The sequence below is a fragment of the Panulirus ornatus genome, chromosome 16 (assembly GCF_036320965.1).
Source record: "Panulirus ornatus isolate Po-2019 chromosome 16, ASM3632096v1, whole genome shotgun sequence".
Taxonomy (NCBI): Eukaryota; Metazoa; Arthropoda; class Malacostraca; order Decapoda; family Palinuridae; genus Panulirus; species Panulirus ornatus.
The window spans coordinates 2791649-2810877 of record NC_092239.1 but is presented as its reverse complement, the minus strand read 5'-3'; the positions used below and the strand labels follow the sequence as shown (position 1 = coordinate 2810877).

The 19229-nt window shown below is 35.9% G+C and overlaps 2 protein-coding genes across 3 annotated transcripts in view; one reads left to right on the top strand and one right to left on the bottom strand.

The window, feature by feature from the left end:
* Nucleotides 1–7376, bottom strand: part of LOC139754035 (mediator of RNA polymerase II transcription subunit 24-like) — a 28907-nt gene extending 21531 nt beyond the window's left edge. For both annotated transcript variants that reach the window (XM_071671018.1, XM_071671019.1), the window contains exons 1-9: nt 7282–7376; nt 5633–5788; nt 5348–5473; nt 4784–4885; nt 4261–4344; nt 3836–3986; nt 2490–2592; nt 2123–2297; nt 282–438 (exon numbers count right to left, since the gene is read on the bottom strand). In XM_071671018.1, coding sequence (XP_071527119.1) covers nt 282–438; nt 2123–2297; nt 2490–2592; nt 3836–3986; nt 4261–4344; nt 4784–4885; nt 5348–5473; nt 5633–5743 — 1009 coding nt within the window. In that variant the 5' untranslated portion in view covers nt 5744–5788; nt 7282–7376. The remainder of the gene's footprint in view (nt 1–281; nt 439–2122; nt 2298–2489; nt 2593–3835; nt 3987–4260; nt 4345–4783; nt 4886–5347; nt 5474–5632; nt 5789–7281) is intronic.
* A 2671-nt stretch (nt 7377–10047) lies between these two features.
* rb (adaptor related protein complex 3 subunit ruby) overlaps nt 10048–19229 on the top strand; it is a 29032-nt gene continuing 19850 nt past the window's right edge. Inside the window, 7 exon segments of the mRNA XM_071671016.1 lie at nt 10048–10244; nt 11408–11491; nt 14165–14240; nt 14806–14824; nt 14827–14975; nt 17172–17332; nt 18787–18889. Coding sequence (XP_071527117.1) covers nt 10141–10244; nt 11408–11491; nt 14165–14240; nt 14806–14824; nt 14827–14975; nt 17172–17332; nt 18787–18889 — 696 coding nt within the window. The 5' untranslated portion in view covers nt 10048–10140.

Below are 19229 nucleotides of genomic sequence, written 5' to 3'. Positions count from 1 at the left end.
CTGGTATCTCCTGGTTTGCTTCCTGCATATCTCTTCACTAAAAAAATGGGGCAATTAGCATATCAATAACACATCAAACCTAATTCCTACCTGAAACTCTATATTTACTACATTAAGCTGACATTATTGTAATTCACTTTGTCATCTTGTATACCAAATAATGTGCTTTTCCCTAGCTGTATATTCATTTGGCTGATCCAGAAAGAGAAAACCACAAATCACAACAAACTACTGAAGACAATTCTTTTTTTCTTGTGAATTTCAAGGGAAAATATACTTACCACTAAGCATGACATGAATAGTATACAAGATGGTGGGAACTTTTATGAAGGTAAAGCCAACCCATTTAAGTTCTTGATATGGTTGATATTCTGGACAACTTAGGCCCAAAAAACTACTTCTCAATAGTTCTAGGTAAAGCTCCATGGTACTCAGGCCCTAAAATAAAGAATGTACATAAGACTAGGTAAGCAGAGATAAGTGACTGCAAAGCCTACTTAAAAAAACAAAATGGAAACATATCCATAATCAAACACATATACAAACAAATACACACTAAAGAGAAAATGACAAAGGGAAACACGATTACAACCTAAAAGTTTTTGAATGATACTAGTAATGTCAAGAATAAATAGTTATCTGATATTGGTAAGGAAAGAGTAGCAAGAAGTCACAGCAAAAAAAAGTTAGAAATGATATGAAGTCCTTCTATGGACACAGTAGCTGATGACAGGATTAGTAAGTAATGGCAATGCAAATGCAAACAGTACAAAAATTTTTGACTTGCATGATGATTGTACAAATAGTTTAAGAGAAGACCCCACAAGCACAGAACTACCTCACCATACTGAGCGAGTATGCAATTGCACAAAAACACACACACAAAAAAGAAAAAATGTACCAAAACTAGAATATGCCTGCCACTCAAATCTAGTCACCTAACTTAAAGAAGCATAAAAATTTAATAGGGTTCAGAGAAAGACAACTATTATGGTACCTAATTCATAAAACTGTGCTACAGTGATGGGCTGATGGCTTTAAATCTGCCCACTATGGAAGAGGAGAGGTAAGTCTGGAGTGACTTATCACAAACTTCATCTACTCAAATCAGCTAGATAAAGTAGACAGTGAACAGTTCTTCGGGAGATGCAGTGACAAGAGAACCAGAGTTCATAAAAAGAAGCTAAATCAAAGCTTTTTAGAATGGATGTGAATAACTTTCTTGTGTATAAGGGTGGAGGATAACTGGAATAAACTTTGTGATGAAACAGTGAATGCTGATGGCAAAAAAATAAAAAGCTCTTTTTTAGTTGAGAAAGTTCAACATATGGAGCCCCATACATGTACAACTCCTTTAGTGCTATCATCATACAGCCCAAGGATCTTCTCCTGAGGTTCCTGTAGGTTCAAGGTTGCATTGCAATCAACAACAGGGAACAGATGAACTCCGTACATATAAGTAATTACCTGAAAACACTGAGGATGAGGTTAATGTTGGCAACATACATAAATCTAAGAAGTTGTTTGAAAGCAAAGATTGCTCAAGTTCACTAACAGTACAGGACAAATAGATAATCACTTACACAGAAAAAGGGACAGAGAGGAGGGAATAAACTGGAAATAATGGATGGTTTTATACTGATAACAGGTAAGTAAATGTACAGCCATAATTTGGAAAATATACCAGAAATACAGAAGACTTTCCTTTCACAGTCCATTCAACCATACATTTCATCATAAACAACCATAAGCATACAACCTACATCCAAAGCCATGTACATCTTGCAGAACTGGGATCCCCATCCCCATCAAGGTTGGTAAAATGGCTGGGATGTCCAATTCCCAAGGTAGTCTTGCTGCCATTCTACCCTGCATTCTTTTAATGTAAACATAAGTTATTCTTATGAAGTATGGTATCATTACTTTCATTATTCACTTTATTTATTGAGCCTTTGTCAGAGATGTCAGTAATTACAAAAATATACTTGAAAGGCACCTAGTGTATTTGAAGTTTCCAAAACAATATTCCTGATATAGCAAACTAGGGTAATAATGAAGAAAAGGGCAAAGCATTCGAGTGGAATTAATGCTCTCTGACTTAACAGAACATTGTAAAGAATACCTGGAGTTGCTGTAGGAGGAGCAGCTGGTGGGCAAAAGTGGAAGCATCACGTGTGGTGTGGGTTATGACCTCCAGCATCACAAGACTATGCATGGCATGACATAGTGGTACGCTTCTGCTGTCAAATTTGTGCTTGTTACCGATGCTATCCAATGGCTGATAATCCCTCAGCTGACTGCACCAACAAAATATGTGTAAACAAATCACCTGTATGAGCTTACATACTAAGAAAGTAAAAACTAACAATTAATGTCCATTTGACGTGTGTAAGAAACCTATAACATGAATGCTCCATTTTACATTCTTTGTGCAAGGAATCAAATCTTTATTTAGTCAAACAATTTCCACAGAGCAAACCCATGCTTACCAAACAGATTTGATAAGGATGTCTTTGTTCTCCACAATGCCACCTGCACCAGCAAGGACTGTCTCCACTTCCACCATTTTTTTCATACAGCTGCCCCAGGTGCCTGAAAGTAATGAATGAAACCAATGTGCTAAATGACTGTGTACAAGAAAGTCATGGTAAAAAGTGCAACCTCATTGAGATAGCAAACAAAGGTGAACTGGAATGGTTCAGACATATGGAGATGATGAGCAAAGAAAGACTGACTGAAGGGATCTACATGTCAGAAGTGGAGGAAGAAGAAGGGGGAAAAAAAGAAGGAAAAGGAAGGAAGAGTGAAGGAGGTTTTGTGGTACCAGGGAATGAGCATTCTAAAGAGTGAGAAGCATGAAAGGGATGGAATAAATTGGACTGACATGGTATATGAAGGTGGGGAACATACTATCAATGGGCTGAACTAAGGCACATGAAACAGTCAAAGAAAACTGAAAAGTCAATGGTTATAGTCAGTAGGCTCTGGTTTTGGTTCACTATACATGATAGTTAAAGGCTGGATGTAAGCAAGTGAGGCTGCTGGCCATTTGCACCTGATGCAACCTTATGCTGGTGTGAAAAATGAGAAATGAATTGTAATGTATGTACGAGAAACTAATCAAAACCTAGGATGAATAACTTAATCATAATATCATTGTGCAAAGATGTCCTCAGAGAGGAAATGTACTATGTTCCTGAGCCCATAATCATTCTTTAAATCCCTTCACTAAAAAACAAATACACCTGTCACACAGTGTCAGCACATCTACATCATTCCATTATAGTCTTGTCCTACTTCTTTCCATGAAAATTAGAATTCTCTGGGCATGAAAATGCTTGTGGATGGCTGTAGCCAATATCATCATCCATTACTTCATTTCCATACTCACCTTGGAGTATCTTACTCCCAAAATTATCAGTTCATCATCATGCCTCAAAAGGTGAAGTCAAATACTCTTTTACCTGACCAGATAAACACTATTTTGTTCAGTGATAGTGGTGGGATAAGAAAGATGTTGATATGGGGAATGAAACTTATGATGACCTGTGTGTGCAATTAGATTCAGAAGACAGTGAAAGTAGTGGCTAAGAGGATATACATTATCAAGATTTTAAAGTAATATGATAAAAAAAGGCCATGAATATTAGTCCAGGATATACCTTAAAATAACATATAATCCATAAAAAGTCAACTGTAACAAAACCAGCCAAAAATATTGGAATTTCAGGTGAAAATTCAGGGGGAATATGCAAGTAAGACAAATAAATTGATGCCACAAATCATAAACTAGAACAGACTGAGCTGACTAAAATCCACAAATATCCTTTCCCACCTGGTTCTTCTCCACGACCAATCTCCAACATACAAGTGAGGAAGGGACACTTGAAAATGTCCAGCATGATGGTTGCAGCCAGGGTAAGGTTGGTAGAGTGTTCAGGGGCATCGCCTAGGTCCAACAGTTGTTGTGCTGTCCAACCCATGACCTGTTACTCAAAAAATTTTTGTGTTTTGCTTTCAAGATCCACATAATAGGCCACACTATAAATACAGCAAAACATATGAAATATTCACTATCAAGTTTATTCAAGCACTTTACATGTAATCAGAAAAAAGTGAAAAGGCAACTTGAACAACATTCTTGGATATTCTTAACATATAAGTAAGTGGTAACTCCTGGAGAACTGATAAAACTCCAAACAAATAGTTTTGTTACTACAACGATTAATTCTCAGCACATAGGATTCTTATATGACCCACCTGCACCAGCCATTTCACCCCACCAACAATGGATGTAGCTAACATTAGGCAATCTTCTGGCTTTCCTCGGCATGATACACTTTTCTGGAAATACAACAGAAGTGGATTCTGTAATGTAATGAACTTAATGAGCTTTTTTCATGATAAATTTTGCATCGATGCTAACTGTCAGATTTATCATAATGAGTAACACATGTGACTGCAACATTGAAAAACTTAAAAACTTAGGAATTAAATCTATCTTAAGTATAAGAAAGCACAGCTATGACCAGTGAGAACCAACATATAGGCAATGCAAAAAGGAAAGGCAGCAACCTGGGTCAAAGAAGGTAACATGACAGATACTACTGTGTTGGCTCTAGCATATTATCATCATTTACATTTACTACAGTTTTTATAAGAACATGTTCATTCCCAAGTTAATCATTTATCATATGTGATTCTTTTTAATATGAATTATGTACTCAGTCCAAAAGTTCTTGACTTAGCTTTAAACTTTTTACATATATACAAATTGCTTTACCATCATGGACTGCATTAGTGTGAGGAGTGCATGTACACAGTGGGGCTTGTGAAGGCCATCATATTTACTAATACTCTCAATCACGCCCCCATATGACACGATCTGAAAAAGCATGAGTATTCAGATATGGATATAATCAAGGATACCAGGCATCTATGCAAACACTATCAAGATCTACTATGCCTTGTCTGAAAGTGCTCAGTTCTAAGGAACTTCCTGTATATACATTCAATGTCTGAATGAATGAAAGCTTGATAATAGCTGTAAGATTCCATTGGACTCTTGTAAATGTGCTTATTCCTATAAAATTCCTTTAAGCTTATATGAATCAGATCTTAGCTTAAACTCTTAATACCATAATACCATTAATTCCTGTGCAAACAATTAGTCATACTCTTATAGATTAAGAAGACAGATATCATTTAACTGTATAATTAATGTAGTATACTGTCCCAATATTATTACTAATGATTCAGAAGTATCTTATCAAACTCCAATCCTTTACAAATGTGTGAACATCTGACATCCAGTTAAAAAATAGGGAGACAGCCTATGCCAACCAACCTGAGAACTAAGTGAATGTCTGAGATAGGAGAGGATAAGGCTGTTTGGTAAAGGACCCATCAGAGCCTGTTGTAGAATGTAATCTGCTAAATGGTATATGTCACCACTCACAGCTCTTGGTAAGACCTGAAAAACATTTTTATGTATTAGTCACTGCTATTCATATTTCACTTTAGCTTACATAAGGTGTTTTACATTAATTTTCACTTTAAAATCACACTGCCCTATTAAAAAATGTACCTATATAATTGTTACGTGAAAAGAAATTAATATGGAATTCCTTACTGTTTTTATATGAATTCCCCATTGAAGATCTGACCATCGTTCTCTCCAAGCTCGAATCAAAAGAGAACGAATAGTGCCAGCTTTACTGCTGGTTACAGGTTCCAGAACCATTTTTCAAGCCTCTTCTGATCAACCTAAGTCTGATGTTGAGTGCTCCTGTAGTGAAGAGAACTCATCAATAATTCCAGGCCTTTAGAGGAATGGAGAAATGGTTAACAATCTTAGTTTCTGAGGAGGGAAAAACTGCACTTTAAAAATAGGATGTTATAACTGTTAGAAAAAAAAGACGTGATTTATACTGAAGAAAATATGAGTTCAAAAAAATTATAATTCTTTTAATCTTGCCTAAAACATAAGCAAACAATTGGCCAAGAATCAATCATTTACTGATTAGACTTATTATAAGCAGTCACATCCTCTTTTGAAATCAATTTATCAATAACTTCAATGAATTTTACAGAACAGTTTTATCATTCCTAAAATATGTCTTTTAAAACTTTTGTCCCTTTTATCATGTAATTCAAAAAAGCAATCATACACTAAGATTTTCTCTCACACAACTAGTGCTGAGTGACAAACAAATACCTATGATGGACTGGTTTTAGTGATGAACTTGAAAGTCACTTAGCAGTTGTTTTAGTCTAGGCAAGTCAAACTGCTTACACCATGACAGATATGGGTAATGGTTAAGCTTATAGAAAAAAAAAATCTATGAACCTCATAATGCTCCTTACCTCAAACTGTAAACCCCAACTTAATCGCACTGAGGTCTGTTAACTACCCCAACATAAGTCAAAGTGCTCTTATGGTCTGTCAGCAAAAGGCCATACTGCTGTTTTCAAGTTGGCCTACTGATCACTAACAGCTTTGCTCATTGTCTATTACATGACACATGTGATTTGTTCCTGCAGTTGAAGACCACATTCAGATAGACTAAACTGACCTCTATCTGTTTGTTGTAACATAAATAAGTAATTTCAAATTGATTCAGTAGCCATATCAACGGGCAGTACAGTACTAAACTCCCCTTGAAATATAAATTATGTACCTCAGCCATGACATTCTGTTGTTTTCTCCACAAAAAGAGGGTGATGTCAAGTAAATGCCCTGGGATAATATCATATGAATTTTGAAGAGTAGAAAATCTGCGTTCAGTTCACCTTAATTCATTCATAATTTCTTCGGAAATCATTATAGTCAACCCTCGGTAAAGAAAAAAGGGAAAACTCACATATGACTTACACTGGGATTGGCTGATTTCTTTTTATGAAAAATTCCATAATCTTAATCTTCTAACTCCTGTCACAAATTTTGGGCGGCCTGTTGGGCCAACCATTGGTACTCTCCATTGGCAGTATTTACTCACACCATTGATACTGCCTTTTTCTTTTCCATTTACAAGAGCTACCTATAACTTTCCATTTAAGAAGGTCTCTGCAGAACTTATCGAACTAATATAATGAGAAAATCAAATTCATAGCAGTAATCATTAAGAAACTTTCTTAACCATGCAATCAAAGGAGGAAAATGTTTCATTTATACATTTTTTATTCTCAAATCCCATCCAAATTCCATGAGGTGAGTCAAGCTGAAAGTGAGCCTCTCGAAGCACTCATATTCATACAAATTACAGATATAATTTGCCAAACCTTCTCAAGTAATTGTGATCTTCATGAAGCCGCTCTGCTTTTGGTTATCGTAAACAAATCATTGTTGTCCCTCTGAGGGCGAGTTCAGATCGTGCATCTTTAAACGCAGCCATATTCCCATCACTAATTTGAATTCAGATTTCTTGGGTCGAGTTGCACATTTCGTGTATTTGAGTCCCCCTAAGAAGAGAATTTTCAGTCCTGCACTCTAAAAAGGTCTTTTCCTTATAACTTACTAATGTAGTTCACAGTTACTTTGTCGATGATTCTCATGCACACTTTCCTATCAAACTCATCTTGTTTTACATTTTGATATTTGTGTTTCGTTGCCTTCTTTGTCAGACAGACTCAATATTTTGACCCAAAAGATTTCCTGGGGGGGTTTATGGTGCTCAGTCCAACCTTCTTAACCTCTTAAGCACAACACAACCTTTGGGTATGAAGGTCTGGCCTTTGATCTGATGAGCTAAGCTTGAACGTTGTTAACGAGAGCTTCAAAAGCAGTCATATACCATCTTATGAAATACGAAGATATGTAGAGATGAACAGTCATATTTCTATCGCTCTTTCACTAGGACAAATGTTCTATTCAAAAGAGGCTCTGTCTGAAGCTACTCATTTGCACATTTCAATAAACGTAGACAGTTCTCGAGAACTTTTACGAGCATTTATAACTTATGCCACAATCATAAAAAGAATTTAGAAAACAAAACGCATATACCTTAAAATTTGGCTTGCATCATCTGCAGAACAGAGATGATACTCGTAAAGATAACATTTATTCATTATGTGGGCGGACCGCTATCATGTTACTCACATTATCTGGTGCTTCACAATGGTCCGGGCCAGGCGCTATAAGGTACTGCTGCTCACAGCCTAACAAACTCTTGGTTGCCATACTTATGTGTTCGGCAACCACCACACCCGTTGTGGTGGAGGGCAAGTGGAAGTTTGTACCCGGATCAACGGAGGTCACCACCACACCACCACCAGCAGGGGTTGGCACCCTAGATGTCAGCACAGCAGTACCAATTACCTGCGTGCAGGATGACAAAAGGTACACTCACCCTCTGGTCTTATAATCATAATCGGCTATATGAAAAAAATACTTGTTCCCGTGTAGGATTGTGTATATATATTTGGCGATTGATGGCTTTTTATGCATCAGTTTTACGTGTTGGCCTGTACTAGCGAGGCCCCAAAATTATTTCCTGGCATCCCTTCCACTCCTTTCTCAATCACCTTAAAAAAAAACCCATTCAGTTGAGCATCATCCACTAAGATATATTATCCAATTATGAGATCATGCTGTAAACCTCTTGATTCTAAACCAGCTTTCTCAAGCTGGAATGCCCTGCAAGAATCTATTCCCTCCATGATTCACTCCCCTACTTATTCGAGCTCAAAATAATAATCACATATATAGTTACTACGGTTATCATGATGCGGACAAAAGGGTTATGACCAGGGTGATAACCTCGTTAAATCTACCAGAGCTTCCACTAAACTAGATATAACAATGGTTGTAGTTCGCACTCTCATTACCGCAAAGGCCCTTCTGGACCGAAAGCCTAAAAGACGCATATACACCTGGCAACAGGTGTGTAATAAGACAAAACCCAGGAAACTCCGTCATGGAAAACACCGTAATTGTACCAAGCAGTGCGATTATATCAGCCAGAATACTTCCAAGTTACAGGTTTCGCCTGCACGTTACAGAAAACTATGCACCTGACGTGAAAGCATCACACTGGTGAGAACCCTAAATTCGTAGATTTCAGGCCTTAAGGTCTAGAGTTTGAGAGCTTTGTGATAAATGAAGCAGATGTCGTGAATTGACTCATATTCAAAGTTGACTTTACCCAGTTACATGGGAATGACAAAAAGCGACGCCAATTCTAGTTCTGCTTCACACACACACACACACACACACACACACTGCCATCATAAAATAGTCACATTCAATTCGTTATTCACTCTATTTTTTGCATATAATACACTATGTACTTGCACTCAGCTCCTTTTTTCGTAATAAACTTTGCCAATATGATGTTAAGGTGCAGTTCACAGTAGGATAAATTCGTATTTATAGAATAAGTTAGTTGCTATTGATCTTTTCATTTTTTCAGTAATGGTGCTATAACTAAGCTTAATTCTTTCGTGTTAACTTTTCAGTGATAAAACAATTTTGTATTTATGTGGAAATCACATTCTAAATAAGTGCTCTACACCTCTGTATCATCCCCGGCAATATTTCATGCATCATTTTGATTTACTTTAATTGTCAGGTCATCAAAAGCAGAATCAAAATGTGCTTTTCCAGCGGGATAATAGTGACTCATGAGGTATTGTACTCACCACTCGCTCCATGATTGCCTCTACCAACCCGCTCCCGTCATGGAAACTTCAGTTAAGAATCATCAAACTACTTTTCGTGTATACCATTACGCGCATGGATAAAAAAAAAAAAAGATACATTATATAAGTCAGACTTGCGGAAAGTCTGTTTACATATATATTATCTGTTGCAACCGATAGATGACTCTTCCGTCGGTGCTTTCCCATACCTTTTAAATAGAAGCTTAATTCAACTTTTATACTGTATGGAATTCTCATTGGCGCACAGTTCATAGTATCTGATACAGATGGCACTATCCAAATACAAGATTATTGACAAATAGGAATGCGGCATATCGTCTTCTCCAGTAAGACTTGTTTTCATTGGTCGGTCGAGGAGGCTTAGGTGATAGATTGCTTGCTAACGAACTCGACTTGTTGATGTGTCGGCCGCCAGTCCCGTCAGGTGATCCTCGACAGGCCATCCTTACTGTATGGTGATATATTGAATATACTGAGAGGATGGCGACACCAGGGTCCTACAGTAATGAACGGCCGCCGTCTGTAGACGTGGACTACGCCGCAGATCCGGCTTCAGGGAGTTTCTTCAGTACAGAGTTTAAGAAGTGCGTGTAGAACATACGGGTCAATCAAATTTCTACCTTTTTAAGTTCCCTACAAGTTTTATGCATCACATCGTTCACAAAAATATTCACGTTAGCTGGAAGTGATTCATGAAGCCCTTACAGTTCACAGACGTGAATGTAAAGTAACTGGTAAAGTGTATTTATGAGCCTGTCAAATGGCTCGTTGCTATTAATTGACAGATCGACGAAAATCATAACAAACATTTTGTTCATTTTGTATGAATAATTTTCATTTTTTACTTGCACATGTAAATTATGAGTGCTTTTTGTTTACTTGGGCCTGGGTATGTCAAAGACAATAAAAAAATATCGCGCGTCAAACCTAAAAGGTTAAAAAAAAAAAGTACTCTGAATTTAATGTGCGTATCATGAATAATTTCAAATGAAACAAATTGTATGATATGATTTTCATCAGCATCAGTCAGTAAAGGCATACCACTAAAATGCACTTCATCAATTCACCTCAATTGATCCTACCACAGCCGAAATAATGTAAGTAATCCAGCCTCACTTTACGTCATCTCATGTATCCCTTCATTTCATTTCACCTCACTTTACATGACACTCTTATGTTAATGGGGATTGGTGTTGACATTGTAGAAATTTCAAAATTCTATCCAAAAGTAGCCTGGTAGAAGTGTATCTTAGGGGCAATACCGTAAATTTTTTACTGTGGATGAAAGTCATATCGAGCAATTTATTTCACTCAGAAAGATTTTTGTTGTGTACACTCAAATTTGGAGTACTCTTTTTTTGATTAGATCACAAAGGCCTGATCGAAAAGCACAGCTTACTTTAAGCAAGTAGATGCATGGTACATTGTTGGGTCATCTGTAAGTGACTTCTGTGATGCTGTGATGCTTTCTTTTTTATTTTCTTGCAAAGAAACTGTTTTGCTAAGCTTGGAAAATATAGTCGGCACCACAGTGTTCCCTTTCCGTATGACAAGCATGAAAATCTGTAAAGTATCATAGCCAAAATCAAAAGGTGCCGTAGATATGATTAGAGAATACATTGTTAACATCCAGGGCCTTAGTCTAGTTTACTCACTACCTGCAAGTATTAGAATATTATGGACCGCCCATTGGAGAAATAACGATTCTCTATAGACAAATATCTACAAAGTTTATCCAACTAGCCAGGTTGTGGAGGGGACGTAGGCCTATGGACTGCGGCCTCAAACAGCCTGTCTTAGTTGTGGAGGTAGATGAGCCTCATAAATCAAAGTAAGTTATAAGTAAGGTAAGGTAATTCTTTTGTGATAGTTTGAGCTAAGTCAAACAAGCAGACATAGGAAGAATTATTTCAGAATTTTTGATGAGAAAGAAAGTTCCTGTTGTGATAGCTTTTTGTAAAGTGGAAGAGTTCTCATTGGAGATAACATAATGAACATTATTGCAGTCACTGTTGCTAGCTGCCAGGAAGGAAGGGGTGAGAGAGTCGTTATCTGTGTGTTTCTTGTTGGCTTTCGTGTAATCAAAGAACCACATTTTTAATGAACAGAAGTCTCAAGACTTGGAAGCTCAGAACTCTGGAAACAGCCTGTCAGGAAGGATGTCAGAGGAAGTGAATGCTGCAAAAATTAAAGTCATTAATTTTGTAAAGTCAGGTTGTGATAGGGTACCATAACTTTTTTCTTATAAACGCCTCTAGTTTGATACACCTTGAGCTACATCTGCTTTCCACCAGACATTCATACCCCCCAGTCTTTTCTCCCAACTCTCATTTCTTAATTTTAAAAGAGAATTGCAAAATTATATATATATATATATATATATATATATATATATATATATATATATATATATATATATATATATATATATATATATATAATTTCCCGCGAAAGCGAGGTAGCGTTAAGAACAGAGGACTGGGCCTTTGAGGGAATATCCTCACCTGGCCCCCTTCTCTGTTCTTCTTTATAGTGGTTGTATATTTATATATTTTTTTTTGTTTATCCCTATAAGAAAATAGCCCTCTAATTCTCATCTGTTCATATATTACCATTTGTTTTGTTTGATATATTCCACCATTTGATTACTATATTAATGTTGTATTTCATAGGCTGTATGTTTTGTTATTTATTGCATGCACGTTATTTGATATTCATTGAAGATATTAGGTACACTCCAAATAGGGAGATACTATTTTTAGTGTAATACTTAGATGTAGGTAACTCCCTAAGTATCTGTGATATGTTAACATTGGTAGAAGTTTCTGTGAAGATTACAACATTTTACCTAAAATCTGATGATCTCTTCATAGGGAGGTCATAGATTCAGTGCACTCCTAAGTGTCATGTTAATTATTATTTCTAGAAATGTGAAAGCATGTATTTTATTTTAAAGACAGCTTTACAGACTTGAAAAAGTAAGGATTAAGATATAGGTAGAATAAAGTTTTTGGTTTGCAGTTTGATTTGAAATCTTTGATATGTGTGTGGAAGTTTGGTTTCTTGACTCCTCAGTTACACATAAGGCAAAGCTTATGTATTAACTTTGTGACTTAAAGAAATACATCTCTGAAAGTATAACTTCATCATACTAAATGAATAAATAGAAAAGTTGTGTGGAAATTGTCCATCTTTCTGAGATTATGTATCACCAAGGATTGTAACTGAAGATGCCATGGTCTCATTGAATAGTGCTCTCAGCATATTGAAGAAACTATATTTTTTGTGTCATGGACTCTTGGTTTGGTGTATTATACATATCAGCTAGAAAGTGGATGTGAGCAAATGAGGCCATTCTTCATCCGTTCCTGGTGCTACCTCATTAATGTGGGAGATGGTAAGCAATTGTAAAAATTTTAATGATTCTGATGCAGCTTTGCATCCCTGCTGCTTGCAGTTAAGGTTATACGGTTAAATTAAATAGTGAACTTGGGAAAAGATTAACTAAATTTAGAGGCAGTAACTACCGAGTCAATACTGAAACAAGTCATCAAACCACTATATGGAAAAGATTTATTCTCAAGTGTTTGTAGGAGGTTGTTAATCTAATTTATTATGAAATCTCTCTTGCACAAAGTTGAGAAGACAAATTTCCAGGCAATTTAACTTTGTGATTTGAGCTTCCTATCATTCAAATTTCTGATTATCTGGATTATATTATGCAAATTCATGAAACAACCTACATACCCTGAAATTTCCTGCTGTTTTATCAAATATATGAAAATTTATCGGAGTGAAACTAAAAGGGGCTCATACTCTTCTTTGCCTAATGGGAGTACAGTACTATGATTTATTTTTTTATGTTGAGTAGGGTATGTTTTTCTGATATTGCAGATGTTGAGTATGATTGCTTGTGTTATTGCGCATGTATTGAAAATCAGACCTTAAGAATACTTCTTTTAAGTGTTTAGTTGTAGGATAGCAGCTGTTATTTTGCATATTGCAAGGTAATATTCCTGTCCAGTTCATGTTGAATAAATCTTAAGTGCATTAGCTTTTTCCTTTATGATAGGTCCTTTTTGCTATAATTTGAAAATTAATTTGAAGGCAGCTCAACATTATACATGTGTATGTGACATCATCAATGTAATGTAAACATTAAATTTACATTTTTTAAGGTATTTATGTTAATTTATATCTATTAGACATTGATTTAGTGGTTTACTGTTGTCTAAGGTAAGAGATTTAATTGAAATTTAATTGTCTGATGTGTATTTCATTTTGTTGGGGTCTGTCTAATACTGTATTAGGTAAAATACTAATCTGAGATCCTCAGTGTGGAACCTTTTGGTCTTTGTTGGGATATCAGTTAAAGCTCCCATTACATGATTTTTTAGACATGCATTTACACCAAAAGGATGCTTGCAACAGTTTTTACTAAATTGACTTAATGTACCATAAACTTTTGGGTAATTGTTTCACACACACATATCTTCCTTTCCAGGCATGAAGATCTTAAACAGATGCTTGACAGCAACAAGGATGGTCTTAAATTGGAAGCTATGAAAAGAATAATTGGGGTAATTATTTCTTTTATTTGGTTACTACAGTGTGGTAGGCAGCTTAGGCTCTTGTACCATTTGTAATAAGGCATTGTTTTTTCATATCTTGATTACTGTACAAATGTAAAGTAATTCACTTGAGGTTTTGATATTCACAGTCTTATAAGGAAAAGCTGATAGTAGAGATGTCATTGCAGTTATATGTGAAGTAGAAGGTGTTTTGTGCCCATATCTTCCCTACAGGCATTACTGTAGTTTACTGCTAATTGTATGTTTAATTTCATCCAGTTTTTGTTTTGGTTGGGTATTACAGTAGTGGGATTAGGCAATACTGTAAATCCTCAATACATGAGCTTTGAATAGCTGATAAAAGTGAATTGGTCTTTTGCCATTTTTTGACTAGCCATATGAACTGTAGTTCCAGGTGATGCCTAAACAAGCCCTGCAAGTCACTAAACTTGTCAGTTGTTTTTGTAAAGGTCAGAAAAGTTACATTGAGATCAAGTGTTTTTAGGAGCTCTGATTGTGTATTTTTTCCAGATTATTTGCTTTATATCCACATATGTATTTTTTATCTTTTCAGATGGTAGCAAAGGGTAGAGATGCTCAGAACTATTCCCAGCTGTAGTGAAAAATGTTGTAAGTGCCAACTTAGAGGTGAAGAAGCTAGTGTATGTATATCTGGTGCGATATGCTGAGGAACAACAAGATTTAGCCTTGTTATCCATCTCCACTTTTCAGAGAGCTCTTAAGGTTGGTACCAAGGGTGTTTTGGTTTAGACCCTGATTGTCATTTGATCTAACTCCTTAATCAATATCCTATATGTTATTTATATGGCAGGTGATGTATGCAGAATTTTGCTCTCTTAGTTCAGTCACAGCACATCTCTGCACTACCTAAAGGAAGTTTGACTTTACTGTTGTTCAGAAATCATTTTCCATAAGAATTAAAGTTAGCTTTTGTGTAGGATTTGCAGGTATTGTATGCATGAAAGACATGAAGTTAGGCGAGAAAGTATGAAAAGAGTGATGGTATGACTAAAAGGTAGTAGAGTTTAAGTAGACAGCTAAACAAAGCTGATCATTTGCCCTCATATATAGGCGGCTAGTTGAAGCTGCATTCCAGTTTGTACATACCATGGTGCATGTGTAGCTATTAGGTAATATAAATGCAAGTTGAATTTTGTTTTTGGTACAGGCTCTCATGGCATCCCACCAAAGTGGGAAACACCAGCCAAAGGTCAAGGAGTACAACCTTTCTATCAGCAGCATAAACATCCTTGGAAGCAAGGAGGCTGGTTTAGTTCCTCGGGGCACTCCATGGGTGATTTGTTGGATAACTTGAGGAACATTACGGGAAGAGATACTGTAAAGTATCCCCATATGTTCCATGTATGCCAAACATTCAGGTTTAAGTAGAAAGTTGCTATGATTAGTGATATCAGATGCCTGTGAGAGATGCAGGATTTTTTCCTAAATACTTAATAGCATTTGTCTTGGAAATTATTGCCTACTTGTTACTCCACAACTTGACGACATTCTGTTTCAAGAATTAAGTGAAGATCAGGGTGGATTGTTAAGGGAATGTAGTTGATCACTTACAGATGGATTTTACATGATATTTAGGAATTACTGTAATAATGTTCATCTGCTCAAGAGATATACCCTTTGTTTATAGAGTTATAATAAAAGTTGTTTTGGGAAGATGCCATTGTTTGTCACTCAGTTAAGTAAGTGGGGTGAGTTTTCATATCCTGCAGTAATTCAGTTTTGAGATTTAAGGATGCTTTTGACTTGCTTTATGTGACTTTGTCAAGATAAATTGGAAATGGTGCTGTTCGTGGCATGAACTAAAAATCACACAATGCACTGGTTATTGCTTAACTAGGGCTTAAGCATTTCATGTACATTTCACATCTAAGTTTTCAAAAGTTTATTCTTAAGAAAGAGATCCCATCCACAATGTGGTGAGCATTGATAACATTGATTGTTAAATATCTGTGCCTTAGCTTTCATGGCTTTGGGTTTTCATTATTGGCAGTATGTCTGTATGATGAGTTGGTTATTACCCAGGAGGGCTTGGTATTGTCTTCACATGCCTCTAGCTTGTTTTTTCATTTTTTTATGAGGGCATTTAGTACATTATGATATTCTTTGAGGTGCCTGCCATATACCTTTTGTCACCCGTAAGCACAGTCCCAAAGTAAGTTTCTTAATCATTTATAACTTTCCAGGCTATTGATATATTGTGCCTTTATCTGTTGTTTTATTAAAGGGAAACTCATGTTGCCACACTCTCTGTTGTTTAAAAGAAAAATTTTCTTTATGATATATTGGAGTCTTGACGCACAAGATACTTAATATTCACCTTAAAGGCTTAGACTAAATTTAGAAGTGATCTAGTGCATTTGTTTAGATTATTACCCAAGCAAAACATTATGTCTGTTGACCTGATGTGGTTTTTATTGGTATCATTAGATTGGTTCTTCAAATCCACAAGAAGCAGCTAGACAGTGTCACAACTACTGAATCTTTATGGCATTTCCCATAAGTCCAGGTTTTAAAATCTTGTAGGATGTGACTTTTTTTTTAGGTGTTTAATTCTTGGTGTAGATTTTCAAATATCTTGGATAACTGGAAAATCTGGCGGGGGGTATTTGGTATCTCTCCCCTTTACTATCCTGTGGATTTGGCATTAGGATATGGACCTCAGTTATGTTGAATTGTGTATTTGATATTTCATTTTGTGAATAACAGATGTTCAGTATGAAGCTATTGTAGTCAAAGCACCTCAAATGAAGGTTTATATTTATTAGATATAAGGATGATAAAAATTACCTAAATTTATGCTGGTAAATAGGCTATGGTGCATGAAGGGAAGACAAAAAGCATGAGGAGCACAGGAAATAATTGGATACATCTTTAGTTCTAAAATCATTGCTTTTTCAGGATCCTAACCAGCTGATACGAGCATGTGCTCTACGTGTTTTATCAAGTATCAGGGTTCCTGTTATTGTGCCTATAATGATGCTGGCCATAAAGGATGCTGTGACTGACATGTCTCCATATGTACGCAAAACTGCAGCGCATGCTATACCAAAACTCTACAAGTAAGTATGAAAAGAAATTTCATGAAAGTTATTAAACTTCTCCAATATGTATTGCATTTTTCAAGACTGCCATAATTGTCACATTTAGATAATTTAATACCTTATAGTGTAAGAAGACAGAGTAGGGGCAGTGATACGTAGGTAAGGGATCATATGCGAAAATGGCATCAGAGATGATATTTGAATTAAGTGACTTAGCAAGTATGGATATAGCAAACATCTACTTTCAACATATTGATGCCCACAAATGCATATGGTGTGGAAACAAAGAAGACATGGTAGATGAGTATGTTTGATTTTCCTTGAATGAAGGAAATACTGTAGGTAGTATGCCTGATATGACATTTGTTGGATTAAATAAGGGCTTATCAGACCCTAAATGAATGAGGCCAGGCCTTATACCAAGATATGGTTAAAGAAGAGAGATGAAAAGAAGAAAAGAAATAGAGAGTGGGAAAGAAAAAGAAGTAAAAAAAAATGTGAAGACAAGATGAAAAGGAGGATATATATGTGGTGTATGTAGTAAAAATATTTTAGTTCTGATTTAATTATATAGGTGAAGTAGTCCTGAGATGGAAAGCTAATAATTATATCACCTCAGCACTTAATGAGTCAGGATGGTTGGTAGTGCTTTCTTGAGTGGGGTCATTTCTTGTTCAAACTTGCTGCATTAAATGTATTTTAAGGAGACGGGAAAATGCATCATGAACATTTTCAGTTGTCATACATGTACAGTTATGATCGTTAGCTCTGTCATAGTTGAATTTTTGTAACGATATGGTCCTCAGGTTTTTGTAATTAAAACTTTTTCTATTTATCTTTATGAATCTATCTGCCAGTTTTGATTTTCTGTGTTACTTGACAGTGCTAATGATTTATTTGCTTATTGTATTAAATTTTACCATTTCAGTTTGTAAAGTTTGTGGGCTAGTTTATATTTTACAACTGCCCCAAAAGTTACATGAATGAGTCAAGTCTTGGAGATGGTAAGCATTGTAAATGAAGGGAGTTATTATGTAAAACATACAAGTTTAGATCACCTGGGCATTTAGAAAGGTTGACGTAAACATAACTAAGATTAAGAGTTTATTTGAATAGGGATGTGTGAGAGGCAAGCTGTGGAGGCTTTGTTGGTCTATGGATTGTGCTTCCAACAGCTTGGTTGATTAGCGACCTGACCCAGTAGTCTGGGGTCAGCCTTGTCTGTGGGGGTAGAAGCTCCATGAAGATTTCACCAGGTATTCACAAGGCTAGATGCAGGGGAAAACTCAGATCAGGATGATAGGATAAAATACTGTGATGATTTGTAGTTAGAAGTGTTTGTTGGTTTGATAGTAGAATGATGTAGCATGATAAATTTCTGCTGAATTTGTTTGTATTGGATGGATATGTAGATAGAAAGTACATGCTGTAGCATATGATTAATGTTACTTATGATTGACTTAAATTTTCAGCCTGGATCCTGAGCAAAAAGAAGAATTAATTCAAGTAATTGAGAAACTCCTTTCAGACAAGACTACATTAGTAGTTGGATCTGCTGTGATGGCTTTTGAAGAGGTTTGTGTTAACATAATCTTTTCACCTCAATAACAAACACTGTCATATTTCCTCCATCCATCCTTTCCCATCTCCATATCATTGTAGAACTCCATTCTTTACTCCTCTCATTATTGTAACTGGTATTCATAGTTCTCTCTTACATCAAGATGCTCTTTGCATATTTATTGAAAGAATCCACCTTAACTGCAAGTAGTCATAATATTTCTGTTGTTGTAAACCCATATGATATCTCTTAGTCTTTTGAATTGAACCTTAAACCAGTTTTCTGAACCAGTTGATTTTCTCATTTTTATAGATCACTACACTTAATATGTTTGGTTGGCTAGGTTAATTTCCT